Consider the following 15,127-nt stretch of genomic DNA (forward strand, 5'->3'; position numbering starts at 1 on the left):
TGAGATGGGTATTTTTAAGGGGGTTCATAGAAAGGAACGACTGTCTATATTGAAGGCTGTCTCGCCTTCAATGCAAACCTCTTTTGGTTTCTTTGACTATAAACGCTGGCGACACAGCCTTCATTATAGTCCTTCCGCGCTTTCTGGCCACAGACACTAAAGACAGGCTATAATGCCGCTGACCGCGGCCCCCGCAGGGGGCTAATTGGCGGTCGGCGCCTTAGTGCCCCCGGGGCACCGGTCACCCCTCCCCATCCCCTCCCACGGGGGGGGGGGCAGGGACACCGACCGGAGCCCCCCTCCACGGGCTGGCCGGAAGTGACGCGCAGTGCGTGTCACTTCCTGGCCCTGGTGTGAGGCGGAGGCTATTTAACCTTCCCCCACCCTCCTGGCGACCTCTTTGTCGCCCACCTCGCCATTTCCCTCCCTACCGCTTACCCGGCGTTGGGTGGGGGGGTTTCTGAGCGTTGTAATGTTTTCCTTTTTCGTTGCAGGCGGAGTTACAGGGCGATCTGGAAGCAGGCCGGTACAAAGGGTACCTCTGCGCGGCACCATAGGGGGTGCCTGAGCCAAAACCGAGGAGCCTCAGGGGAGGGTCCCGGAAGCCGTGTCGGCGCCCCGCTTGTCCTGCGGGCGGTTGTGGGGCTGAACAACCGGGGGCTTGCTAAGCGACGCTCCGCCCCGAGAGGGGGGGCGTGAGTAGAAGTTACCAACGGCACGTGATCGTAGAAAGAATCACCTGGAGGGCAGCAACGGCGGGCATCGCTCCCGCGCTGCCCGGCTCATCAGGCGGGCAGGCGACCCAGTTGGTTGCCTGCCCTTGGATCGCCCGTAAGATAACCCACCCATTACATATTCTGGAATTATGTAATAAACCTGCAGCATTGTTACCCAACACCAACTGTCTTGTGTGTGTCATTTGGGTTACCTACTAGGGGGGAGGTGGGACAGCGGGGTGCCCCTGGGGGTACTATGACACATCCATCGCCAATCAACCTTTATTTGACACAGAAACAAAAAGACGAATGTATCAAATGCATGGAGCCCTCACTGTAAAAAGCATTTTGTTACTCTTTTTGAGTTTATTGTTTGCATTTTTAATGTGTTAGCACACTAAATCAAGACCTATTGGCTGTGTCAATGATAGTTACTTCATGTCGTGGAGCTGCAACAGAGGGATGACAGGCTGGGTGTGTCCTATTGTGTGTGTGTGTGTGTGTGTGTGTGTGTGTGTGTGTGTGCGTGCGCGCGCGCACGTGCGTGTGTGTGTGTGTGTCTGTGTGTGCATGCGCGCACGGGCGTGTGTGTGTGTGTCAGACACTGTAGACAAGAGTTCTGAATGCCCAACATACCTGTAGCGACGGCGCGGACAAGCACGTAGTTCAGTCTTATTACAGGGCAAACAAGCTGTTTAGATTTGGATGGATCCGGAGCTGGTTTTCTGTGACACTTGAGCATAAGCTTGTCATCCTGTTTCTGCATCAGCACTAACAGATCTTCCAGTAGCAGCACATGCACATCTAAAGATGGAGAGACAATATAGACACAGAGACAAAAGAATAGTTTGCCATCAGATCTGGGATTATAAAAGAGCAAACCTGGAAAGATACAGACATGTACATTTACCCTGCTTGGCTATTTCAATAGCACACACAGCAATCAATCATATCTTTATATTAAATGAATAGGTGTGCATTCAACTGCAGATGTTCACTTTGCAGAGAAAGAGTGACAGGAAAACAAATCACTCATCAATGTGAGAGGAAGGTGCAGGATGGGCACGATGAAGAATGGGTGTTCACTTTGAGAGAGAAAAGCCAGGAAGCTGGCTCTGTATACACTATACCAAAGTAAGGTATAGTCTGTACAGAGTCCAGTGGATCCCCAAAGGTAGGCAGAGGTTGAAGTAGGGAGTACCTTACTCTCAATTTGTGGTAGCGTGTGCGAGCAGTAAGGCCTTATCAGAGGGTAGTGCTAAGCATTTATTGTACAACTCAGACAAGAAATGATTTCACACACTCAAGGACTGAACTCGGACCAAATTGGTTTGTATAAAAATATTATTTAGTTATATTTATTTTCTAGAACCAAGGCAGGCCTGGTACAGGTAAGTATAAGTATACTTTGCAAGCATATGCATTTTAAATACAGTTTGAATGCAGTGAATTAGTTACTGTAGAATCACTTTATATCTGCAGATAGTCAGGTTTACTTTGCAATCACTTTTCTTACACAGCCAGGTATCTCTAGATGCAAGGCTGGTGCACTTCCCGAGGGAAAGAAAAATGAGACAATACGTTTTGCAAAGTTATTACAGATTTGCAGTACTACTCATGAGCCACATTTAGGCCTTAGAAGGCAGAACTGGGTGTACGGATCTGTAGGTAAGTTACAGTCAAATGGGCACTCGACTCACACCACCAGCGGCACTTGGGCGGTGGGGTGCAGGGACCACACGTTAGCCAAGGGCTAAACACAGTGGTGGGATTTTAGACTGCGGTGAGCATGCCACCAGATTGGGAACAAAATCTCCTGGGGTCGAGGTCAGTGCTGTATGCCCAATGACCAACACAAGAACTACACCATCAGCAGCACAGGAGTGGCTGGGTGTAGGATGCAGTCTTGGCTGAGGCTGCAGATTCGGTTGCGGTTCCTTCAGAGTCGGTCAGCTGCTGTTGAGGAGAATGGGGCTTTGGGAGTCATCGTACGGTAACTGCAAGCATTTGGAGATGGAGTTGGTCAGACGGTCACAGTTGCTCTTTCTGGTCCACTTCGGTTATGGAGTCGGTCAAGGTGTCGCCTTTGGTCGCTGTTGAGGGGACCTTCAGTTGTTGGATGCAGGTTTGATTTACGAGTTTGTTGAGGTTCAGGGGTCACTAGGATCCAGGCTAGGATCGCTTGGAGGACCTCCTTACGGTGTTGATTCACTCGGACTCGCGGCTCCGGAAGCAGAGTGGTGGAGACTCACGGAGTTGGCCGGAGTCAGAGTCGGTTACTTTTGAGCAAGTCAATGCTCATGGGAGACAAAGTCCTTTTTAGTCCAAAGGCAGGGCAGATTCTCAGGGTTTACGAGGACTGCTGGCTGCAGGACACACCGAGGTTCTGTTGGAGGATTCTGAGGTCGGGGCAGGTCGGTAGGGCTGGGGCCAAGTCAGTTGATGTGATCCTCTTCTTCTCTCAAAACAGCTGTTCGGTCCTTCTTCTTTTCGGCTCTGATCTGAGGAGGCAAGGTTCAGGGTTTCCCCTAAATACTAAATTTAGGGTGTTACAGGTAGGTACAGGTCAGGACCAATTAGTCCCTTCCTTGGGTGGCCACACCTCCTATTATGCCACCTTCCAGTGGGAGGGGGAATAAGCCTCACTCTGGTTGGCTAGGTCCCCCATCTGCAAGATGGCAGGGACTGAGAGTTGATTTGATTTGATTTGTGAATTTATAAAGCGCACGATTGCTCATGAGCATCTTGGCGCTAAGTCGATGTAATGTCAAGGTCTGCCGGGGGATAGTGCTCTACCTAAGAAGTGAACAGCCAGGTTTTTACCTCTTTCCTGAATGTGAGCAGAGATGTGCTGTTTTTGATTGTAATAGGGAGAAGGTTCCAGGTCTTGGCTGCCTGAAGCAGGAAGCTTCTCCCCCCCACCTAACTTGTTTAAATTTGGGCTTCACCTTACCTCCCCCACCTAAGGGGTGGGGTTGGCCAAGGTGGGCACACCACTCTTCTTAACTTTGTTTTCGCACTGATTCTCCCACCCAAGTTTTGGTTCAGAACCAGTTGGGGCTACTTGCTGGGAGCAGCAAATGGCTGGGGTAGCTCCCAAAGGCGGCAGGCCTTTGAAGCTTCCCCTTCGTGGACCCTGCCCATCCTGGGGGAGGAGGCTCGGCACCTTGTCCCAGGATGTGCTTTGTTTCAGAACCCAGAGAGCAGCAGGCTTTCGACCCTGGGGTCCAGAAACATGTCTGGTGGTGGCAGCTGGGGAGCAGCTACTCAGCCAGGACACTAGAGTTAGCTTGTTTTTCAGGGGGCATCTCAAAGATGCCCTCTGAGTGCATTTTCATTAAATTCCACACTGGCATCAGAGTGGCTTAATGTGCTGAGACATTTGATACCAAATTTCCCAGTTTTCAGTAAAACCATTATGATGCTGTGGCATTCGTAATGACATACTCCCAGACCATATACTCTTTATGGCAATACTGCACATACAATGTCCAAGAATTGATTTAGCCACTGTAGGGGTAATAGGCTCATGCACCCGTACCCTCGCCACTGGTATAGTGCACTCAGCTAGAGGGGTGACTTATCTAGGCCAGGGCAGTGGGTTGTATGCATGGCACACAGGTATGTGTGCCATGTCGACTCTTCACTTTGTTCTGCTCCAAAACACGCAGCCTGCAAGGGGAGTGTGTGTTTGTAAATGTACAGGATCGCTAACGGTGGCACAATAAGTGCTGCAGCCCTTAGAGACCTTCCCTGGTCACAGTGCCCTTGGTACCTATGGTACCTCTTACAAGGGACTTACATGTAGCCAGAGAGGTGCCAATTGGGTTTTGCAACATTACAGGTTTAGGGAAGGAACATAGGCCCTGGGTACCTGATTGGCAGGAACCCAGGGCACACTTAGTCAAAATACATCAACATTTAGGCAAAAAGTGGGGGCAACCATGCAAAAAGGGTCACTTTCCTATACTTCCTAGTTTTCAATATTTGAGATTGTGTGCAAAGAGACCTTTTACACACACGTTCTGGGTAAAAGAATATATCCAAGATATTGTATAAATGGAAGATGACTTGCAACATTTATTGTCAGGGTTAACTACAAAAGCAAAGCGACCTTGATCTTTGTACCTGAAGACATTTTGGTCTGTCTCAGTTTGTGATCTTTTCCACATTTCTCTTAGCTTTGATTAGCTTGTACAGTTTCTTTCAACCCGTAGGAGGAGGTGAGGTTGTGTAGGATCTCCTTTAGATATCACATCTTACCACTTCTTCCTCAGTATTAGTGTAACATGCACAAGCCCATTTAGACTTTCCACTGACATCCACATGGTTTCGTTTATGATTTGCTTAAGTTTGCCACCGTAAAATACTAGTTCAGATCTAACAAATTCATTGAACTGGCCATATAAAATATTTTTGGTGTCCATAAATGGAAGACAACCATCAGGAAACCTTAAGAGAAACAGTAGCTCACTTCAACATCTCAAAATCCAGTAATGTATCAAAGTAAACAAGCATTGGCATAGCCAATAGGTCTCGCTTTTGGGACCTTATAAGTATTTAGTTATAAGTTATATAAGTATTTAGTTATGCAGCACAATATCCTTGGTGCAACAACATCAACTGTTGCATGGCTAAGCACTTATAAGGTCCCAAAGGCGAGACCTATTGGCTATGAAGTCAAGTCTCCCCTCACGGGCCAGGGAAGCCAGAGCCAAAAGTTGAAAGAGCAGCAGATGAACTTGCAACAACTAGACTCTGCTTCTTGCTGTCATGGGTAGAAGCACACAAACACTGCGCCAATGCAAGAGCCAGCATGCATTTTTGTATCGGGACACAGCCTGTGCACAATGGCACTTTGCAGTATGTTATATAATATGCCCCTTCTAGGCATCAGGACAAAAACCAGGGCACTGATTTTACAGTATGGTGCTGCTGACAGACTGTGGGTTCAACAAACCCCCACAGGCGAAAGAAATATGCTATTAGGTTTTAAGTAAAAAAAAATGTACTGTTTGAGTGTCTGCCTTCATGACAGGTCATCTCCCAGTTCAACAGTTTTAATTGTCCTGTGCATGAGAACCTTGAACCATAACACACACTAGTAACCCTTTTTCCGCAAAAAATCTCTGTATTGTAGCATTTCTGTAAACAAGACCTTCAGCCCTGAAGTGTGCGATTCCGATGACGTTGGTAGGCAAGGCTGGTCGAATCATAATGCATCCATTATCCTCGACGTAATGAATGGCCTTGAAGAGCCTTCATTCAATGGGGAATTCTCTAGTGTCATAAAGTATTAGAAAAAAACACGTTAAGACCTACGAAGCCCTGAATTAATGGAAGCGTGACAAATCTGTAACTAGGCGCACTTAGGAACCTTGCAAATGTGCGCACGGTGAGCCAGATGGACTTACGGGCACACTACAGTGGGCTCAGGGCATCTTATAAATCACTGTGCATTTGGAGAAGCCCTACAGCAGCACACCTCCTTCACTAGCTCAGGCCCAACAGAATAGCCCCAACTCTGTCATCAGAGGAAAAGGGGGCGGAGTCTATTCTACATGGGGGTTTTGAATTCCCCAAATTATTAGTGCATTGAATATCAAGTAACTTAAATGGTATGGCGAGTAAAGAAACGTGAGGCAAACCAACCAGAACAATATGAGACAACAAATCTGTATTCTGTGGGATGCACTCCACAGCAAATACGCCCTCCCCCCCCCGCACCTCCACCAGCTAATTTTTCATTAATCACCACAAATTTCAGGCAGAATTCCTGGGTGTACGAAATGTAATCAAGACACTAGCATGTGCGGGTCACTCGGCGACACACATTCTCTGACAGTTTGCAATAATGAAATATAAACAGCTGGAACTCAGTCTGTGTGCTCCATTTCTATAAAAACAAGAACCAAAAACTGGCAAAAACACATCAGCCTTCGTTTTTGCCTGGAGAAAATGTTGTAGAAATGTGTCCTCTAACCTTGCCAAATTTCAGAGAGGTAGGAAGGAGTACATTGTCTGTTTCTCCTCAGTGTGACAGACAATCACTGATGCATTTTCTATTTGTCCTGCGGTGAGAGAAATATTGCAAGGATTTCGCAAAATAATATATTTGAACATTTCTGAGTCGAAGGAGATGCACCTGCCAGGCCATTCACGAATCCACCTGCTAAAGCTTGTGGATGTGCCCTTCTATCTGACACGGGTCACTGGTGAAATAACGTAGACGGGCTGAATAGTCTAAGGGGCACTTTACGCTGAGTTTTTGTCACTTTCCTTAAAGTCACTCTTCTCGCTGATATGATCGCATCAGTTATGACAGAGACAACTTTGCATATTAGAAACGAGTGTTCTTTCTACCTCATGAAACGGTGGCCGCCGAGGCGCCATAAGCGGTGTAAACCAATGAAGGTGTGCAGAAGAAGGATCTTATATTCGAGTGATTCAGTTGTAGCTAACGTACACGTTTGCAAATTTCGCAGCGTAAGCTCCGGATATACTCTATACCCGTTGAAAGCAGTCCACAAACCACCGCATCTCGGCAACGGAACCTGCCCGGGGAGAATATCCCCCTCTGCGCCCTGGGGACAACTCTCCTGGAGGCGAAGAAGGTGCGGTACTCAAGCCCGATGCTGGCGCCAGCAACTCGTAATGTGACTTCAGGCTGACCCTGGGGATCACGAGCTGGCTGCAGGATAGCAGAGCAGAGTGAGCACAAACACAGGCAAGGAACGAAAACCACATGCTGAGAACCCACTACAATTAACGCATTAAGCTGTGCAGTTTTACGGAGTCAGTGAGCGTAGCACTCTTTCCAGTCCGTGCGTCCAATGCTTGTGGCAGTGTGTCGTCGTTGCGCGCACATACAAAGCAGGGCATGACATGTAAGCATTAGAGTCGGGTCAAACGCGACCCTACACCTGAAGAAAACAAGCATTGAAAGCATGCGCATGTAAGCATTTCTAGAGTCGGGTCAAACGCGACCCTACACCTGAAGAAAACAAGCATTGAAAGCGTGCGTCATCACGATCGCGATCGCTCTGAAAGAGAAAGCGATCGCTCTGAAAGCGAAAGTGATCGCGATGACGCACGAGTTTTCAAAGTGCTGCTGGCGGCCGGCTGCGCGCGTGCACGATCGCGTGAACGCAAGCGTTAGGCCAGCCAGCAGCACTTTGAAATTCCCACTTACAAAATGTCTCTTCGAGCCAGCGCAAGCGCTGGGGCTCAGCGAGACCTAAAAATGACTCCTAGATTCCTCTTTTCAACAAAGCCTTTGATAACAGTGATCACCAAATTTATTGAATGGGAGACCTGGTGTATGAGAGAAGGGAACTGTGTCCAAGAGGTGTATAGTGTTTCCTCTCTGCCAAACTTCATACGTCTGTGAATCAAAAGTTTGTGAAAGAACCAAAATTGTTGCTCATGGATAGATTTAGTGGGGAGCATTGTGGCATATGTGCCATCAATGTTTTCGTGAAGGCTACTAGTCAGTAATTGTTGTTAGCAGTTCACGGGGCTGAGGTCTGATGAATGAACTTATAATCCATAAGCAACATAGGTGACTTGAGTACTAGCATTGCTGTGAAGAGGAGCAAGGCCCTTTTTTAGCTAGACCGGAGAGAAACTGAAGGCATATAAAGAGTCTCTCTCTACAGTCTTCATGCAAGGGAGGCATTTTGAATGTTAGCTGCCTTCATCCGAGTATTCTTTCAGAAGAAGGGGAAAAAGAGAATTCATCTTGGGGTACTTTAGTATTGAAGTATTCTTTACATTAATATTTCGATATAACCAATTTTAATTTATGTTTGTAACACTACTGACTAGAAGGAAAATGTTACTTACATTGTTAGGATCTGTTCATAGCGTGCAGTGCTGTAGATTCACATCCTCTGCATACTTCTGCTGTCTAGTGTTTGGCTCTTGCTGTTGCACATTTTTCAGTCATGAGTTCTCAGTGAGGCCTCCACCTCTAGTAGTGACACGCATTGGCACCGACTTCATTGGTAGATTGGTTTCCACACAGTGGGTCAGAGTAGGTATGGAGTAGTGAGTAGGATAAGACAGTGGCCATGTGTGTAGTGTCAATCTTCATGTAGATTGAAGATATTTGTAGAAAACACTGGCTTCTTGGGAGGCAGGTGGGCGCAAGCAGATCTACAGCAATACATGCGATTAACCGATGCTTACAGGGAAAGGAGCAAAATCCATTCTTAGCATTTGTGCCCATAGATAGGCCTGGGCGAAGCACTACGCTACGCTCGCGTAGTTTGCGAAGTTCGCGCTACTTCGCGCTACGCGAACTGCACGTAGCACAGTGCGAACACGCGTAGCGTAGTGTTGCGTAGTGCTGCGGTCATTTTTTGCTTGCTCGCGGTCCTCAACGTCAAGTTGGCGACCGCGAGCAAGCAAAATGACATCCTGGCGAGACTTTTTCCTTGTTCGCGATCGCGAGCATGGAAAATAAACCTCCCGGCGAGATTCCCAACGCGAGAAGGTCAGGTTTCTCATTGCGAGGGGTCGCGTATGCTCGCGACCGCTCGCGATGAGAAACTACCAGTTCGCGTTGAGAAAGCTGCAGCTCGAGTAAAAATCTACTCGAGCAGCAGAAAACTACAGCTCGCACTGTGCAAGATGCCATTTTCAATGATTGCACAGTGCCGGTTGCTTGTCCGCACTGTGCAATCATTGAAAACAACATCTTGCACAGTGCGAACATGTTACTTCGCAGTTCGCGAAGTGCTACGCGTAGCTCGCGTAGTGCGAACTTCACTTTGCGTAGCTTCGCGAAGTGCTACTTCGCGAACTACGCCCACCCTTACCCATAGATACACATGCTCTGCATGGACAGTAAAGCTGTACTATCCTATGTGGTGACTAGCCAGTGAATGGGGCAAAGGTCTGAAACAAAGTCTTTATGACACTCTGACCTTTCGTAGTCTGTAGCCATACCAGAATGTCTGTACAATAATGCTTTGTTAAGATGCATGGATCGAACCAGGTAGCAGCCTTCCAAATAATGACACCCTATTTGCAGGCAGAGTGAGGCATGGGGAGGGCAGGTAGGTTTCTTTTTTTTTTTTTATAACAATTTTATTGATAATAAATGGCACACATGTCAGGCAATACAGAGTTAGCAGTGGCAAGGCAGAGGATACAATAGGCTACATTACCAGTTATGCAGATTAAGAGGACACTTAACATGGTGTCTAGCCCGGTACCATGGCAGTCATAACAATGGTTCCCTCTTTCCAGAGATCAGAAACAATGGAGAGCAGGTGCGTATTGTTTACACTTTGGAGTAATAGGAGTAGCCACATGGTGGTTAGGACCGCTCCGCCCCATCCCGTAGTTCCGCCAGTGTCCGCATCTCCCTTCTCAGTTCCACCGTGGGAGAAATGCATATGTCCCCTCGATATTTATTCCACTTTCCCCACTTACTATCCCACTTTTTGGGGCATTCATGCCCCTTGAACACCGTGCTTCAGTTACCATCGCATAGTCCGTGTTGGACGCCAAATCTCTCACCCGTGGCAGCACATTGGATCCCCACTTCTGAGCAATATTACATTTGGCTATGGTCCACCCCATAGTCGCCCATGATTGTTACATCTGGTTGAGGTCTGTGGCATCCTAAATATGAAGGAGGCAGACCTTGGGGGAGGGATGGATGGGTTTGCCAGAGGCCCTAGTAAGCTGCCGAGTGACATCTGTCCAATAAATTTGGATGTGAGGGCAGTCCCAGAGTATGTGCGTGAAGGTACCAGTCTGGTTGCAGCGTCGTAAACAAAGTGAGTTCAGTCTTCTACCCAGCCAAAACAATAGCGTTGCATCAAAGTAGACCCTGTGGAGAATCTTAAGCTGAATCAGTCGGAGTCTCAGTGGAATCGCCACCTCCCTAGGGGAAGCGAGCGCCTCCCACCAGTCATCGTCGTCCATCGTCGTCCATCTCCCCCAGGTCACTCTCCCAACTTCCCCTCAATTTCAGCATAGGGTTGTTTGCTCATTTTTTGTACGTGAGGGATATAGCTTTGCGATCCATGGGATCTAACAAAATGCGATCTTCCAAGGGGGAGGAATCTGGAAGGGGAGCATCCCCAGGGAGGGCTGAGTCAATTGCGTGGCTGATTTGTAAATATCTAAAGGTCTCCGAGGAGGCGAGGTGATATTTCGCTTGAAAGTCTGCAAACGTGGCCTTTTTACCCTTGAACCAGAGGTCCCCAACACTGGAAATCCCAATCAAGTCCCACTTATCAAACCCCAGGCATGCACTAAAATGGCCTAAGATGTCTGGTTTCCACAACGGGGTAGCCTTAGTAAGGCGGTTATGCCACCCCAGCTTACGCTGGACTTTGTGCCATACCTCCACCGTGCGAGCCGTGGGACCGGTCAACCGCAGTTTACGATAGTTCGTATAGAGTGCCCTGTTGTACCCCCCATTCCCCAGCAGCCAGTGGTCTGTCCGGAAATTAGGGTCGTCATGTGGACCGAATGCCCATCTGTTGATGGCTGCCAGCTGCGACGTCTGGTAGTAGGTAGGTTTCTTTTGGCTTTAAGGCAACAAATATAAATACATTTAACAACCTACCAGGCTATCCGTGGCTTAGGAATGGAATGGCCTTTCTAAGGGAGTGTAAAGCAACAAAAACCTGTTGTGTTTTGCAAAAATACTTCGTCCTATCTCTATAATACATGAAAGCAAACTTGACATCAAGTGTGTGAAGGGATCTCTCTGGTTCCGAGAAACGCTGGGGTAAGAAGACCGGAAGCTCAAGTGTCTGGTTAAGTTGGAAAGAGGAGACCATCCTTACAGTTGGTTCTAAGGACCACCCTGTCATTGTGTACCTGGACAAAAAGCTCTAGTAGTGAGAGGGATTATAGTTAACTTACACCGTTGAGTGATGTTATGGCTACTAAAAAGGCGACCTTCCAGGAAAGAAACTGGAAAATATAAGAATGCAGTGGCTTGAAGGGCAAACCTATCATTATGTTGATCAGACTAGTGCAGGTGGCGCTCTAGGGGGGCTGATACATTTAAAGCCCTTCATTAAGGCTTTTAGAATAGGAGTCTTGAATAGAACATGTTCCATATTCTGTATTTATGCAGCAATAGCTTCTAGGTGCAAGGCGGCAAAGAGGTCTATATCTGAGGTACCACCATCGCCAAACATACGTGAGTAGGGCTGGTGGGTGGAGTTCCCACTCATGGTCTTGTTGCTGCATCCTGCTGAGCAAGTCATCAAAGTCGCTATCCACTGCCAGAGGAACTCTGCCTGGAGACACACAAGGTGGAAATTGCCCAGTGCCAAATTCACTGAGCTAGTGCTGATAGTTGAGAAGAGTGTGTTTCACCTTGTATTTGCATGTAAAACAAGGCAGTCATGTTATCAGTTCACAAAAACACCACCTTGCCCTGAATGTCCAGTTCATCAGCTTTGAGGGCTAGATGTATGGAGAAAAGTTCAAGATGTTTTATATGAAGAGCATGATGAGGTAGGCACAGATTATAGATTGTCATGTTGTTCAAATGTGCTTACGAACTGTCGAGAGATGAGGCTGTGGTAATGGTCAACTGTGGTACCTGGTCTGCGAAGGGCCTGCCACACAAAAGATTGTTGTTGTTACACCACTGCAGAGATAAATGGGTGCAGGCCCTTATCAACACTAGATCCTCTCATTGACCCTCGGATTCTAGCCGTTGTGCCAGGAGGCATCAATATTTGCACTGTGAAAGGACAGAGTGGCTGAACAAGAGGCAGTAGCTGTTGGAATACAGCTACCCTTTGCTCGCTTCAGTGGGCTTTAACCGAGACTGCATTGAGGATTGACCAAAGAAAGTATTAGACCTGAAGTGGTTGTAGGTGGGACTTGGTGGCATAGACTGTAAAACCTACTTGGTGAAGCAGGAAGATTGAACCTTGGGTGCTGACTCAGCAGTCTTATTGGCTTACAGTCTTGATCAACCAGTCATCAAAGAAGAGGAAAAAGTGAGTCCACTCCCTTCTGAGATGAGCAGCTACCACAGAAAGACATTTCGTGAAGACTCTTGGGGCTGTGGTGACTCCAAAGGGCACCACTTTGAACTAGTAGCTCTAACCACTTACCATGAAGCTGAGGTAGCATTGATGGGCCGGAGGGATGGGGGTGAAAGTAGGCACCCTTTAGGTCTAGTGGGCCATAAAGTGCCCTGGCTAAAGCAGGGGGATTACATACTATAGGATGATCATATGGAAATGTTCTGAGAGGATGTATCTGCTGAGAGGCCTAAGCTCAAAGACGCCTGAGGAAGTTGTCGTTGTGGGGTATGAGAAAGTACAGGGTTTAAAAACCCTTGCTCGATGTTGAGGGGCATTGACTCTATGGTCCGTTTGAGTAGAGCAAAGTGTGCTGGATTGATGGTGTATGTGTGCGAGGAGGGATGTTTGGTAGGGTTGACATGAGCTCAGGGCAGTAGCAGTACTTAATGATGGATAGAACTCACTGTTCTGTGGTCTCCAAAGGGGTAGACATCCCTAAAGCTTCCTCCCAACAGGTGTAGTGGGATTGGGAGTGGGAAGGGGGATATTCATGCAAGTCAATGCCTGAAGATAGAGGCTCTCCTGGCGGAAGGAGCTCTGCCTCAACCTTTTGAGTTGTTACTCCCGAAGATGCCCTTGCATAACCTCTAACTCCCTGTTTGCAGTTAGCCTGCTGCTGGTGTTGATGTGACAGTGTGGAATCAGTAGAAGTTGCCTTGGACCTAATCATTGTCTGTTGCAGAAAGGAGCTTCAGCTGAAGGAACCTGAAGGGCACCCATGGCCTTAGCAAGGCCAGTGTCCTTCTTCATCTTTTCCAACATCTCACCAACCTGGGGACCGAAAAGGTATTCTCCGGTGAAGGGCAGCTTAACGAGATGTTGTTAAACTTCCTACTTTTGAAACCTGAGACATGCATCCAAGAGTGGCGATGGAGGATCACTGAGGTGTTCAGCTCACTGTCAGCTTTATCAGCCGAATCTAACACACAACAAATGGTAGCGTTGGATATGGCCTTCCCATCCTCAACAGTCTCTGCTCCCCTATTCCAGTACTGGTCAGGGAGATGTTGGAGTAAGGCCACAACCTCTTCCCATTGGGCTCTGTCATAGTAAGTCAGGAGGCCAACCACATTGGCAACAGGGACACTGTCATGGTCAGGATCCACCAGTGGGTCCACGTCGTAGTCCTCCCAAGCAACGTCCATAGGGTTAGGGTAGAGTGGCACACCAAAGTCCTCTACTGGAGAGTCAGGAGTAGGGCTACCTGTGTCTGAATAGGACTCAAGTGACCACTGAGAAGAAGTCATAAGAGGTGAGGCTGGTCAGGTGAAGGTGATGAAGTCAGTGGTAGAAGTGGAGGTGATGAAGGAGTTGGAGAAGGAGGAGGGGTAAGGGAAGTGCCCTTAGTCCTCTTAGGAGGCACCTTTTGGAGAGAAGTGTCTGGGCTTGGGGTATTCTTAAAGCAGAGTCTTCACTTATTGTATAAAGTCTTCCCAGTGGCAGAGATCTTGCCTGTGCAGGAGTGAATAATGATCCGACGTTCCCTTTCAACATGCTTCCTTTGAAACTTCGAGGATGGGCCTCTACTCTGAAGCAGCTGTCTCTGCAATGGGACGGCACGAGACGGGTCCTGGGAACGTCAATAAAATGAGTGAACATGATGGTGTAAAAAATAATATATAATGGTTCAGTGCCCATATGCGTTCACTACCAGAACACATGTTGCAGAAACTGTGTGACTCCAAAAACTTCTTTGAAGAAAAACAGTCAAACCCCAACACTAGAAGGTAGGTGTACGCTGAGCATGTAAGTCTACTGACACTACATTTGCGCACACACACAAATAAATGTATATTTATATATTATTACTTTTTTCACTGAAAAAACCAAGGGTTAAAGTGATGTCATAGTACGGGATTGTAATAATAGGTTACTCTACATTAAAATAAAATTGGAAATTCACAAAACAAAACATGGTTAAAGAAACGTAACCACCAAAAAAGCCTGGGTCTGCGGGATCTGCCACCTGTGCTCCGCACTGTGGCTTGATGCTGACTGCTACGCTGAGCCCTTCTAGCAGCAGCAATGGCCTGGCGCTGAGCCTGCCGCACTGTGCACAGTATGACCGGTATGTACCATACTGGGCCAGTGAGGGAGGGGCAGCCCAGACTGTGAAACCGGCTCTCATTTCTCCCACAGCTCCAGAGAAGCCAGTGAACCACAAGGAAATGTTGGCACTGGCAGAGGAGATCAGTGGCAGCGGTGGCAGCTACGAGTACCTGTAGCTTGGTATTGGTGATGCGCAGGTGAGAAAGGTACAGGACCTGCACTTTCTCCTGGTCCCCTTGTGCCCCCTGGCCCCACATACTTAAAATGTGATTTTTGCAGGGGGCA

The 15,127-nt window shown here is 47.8% G+C and overlaps 1 protein-coding gene across 1 annotated transcript in view; it reads right to left on the reverse strand.

The window, feature by feature from the left end:
- LOC146772770 (uncharacterized) overlaps positions 1-15,127 on the reverse strand; it is a 247,132-nt gene that overhangs the window by 106,511 nt on the left and 125,494 nt on the right. Inside the window, 1 exon segment of the mRNA XM_085637032.1 lies at positions 1,353-1,520. Within this exon segment, the coding sequence (XP_085493158.1) occupies positions 1,353-1,520 (168 nt within the window).

Source organism: Triturus cristatus, chromosome 12 (assembly GCF_964204655.1).
Source record: "Triturus cristatus chromosome 12, aTriCri1.1, whole genome shotgun sequence".
Classification (NCBI taxonomy): Eukaryota; Metazoa; Chordata; class Amphibia; order Caudata; family Salamandridae; genus Triturus; species Triturus cristatus.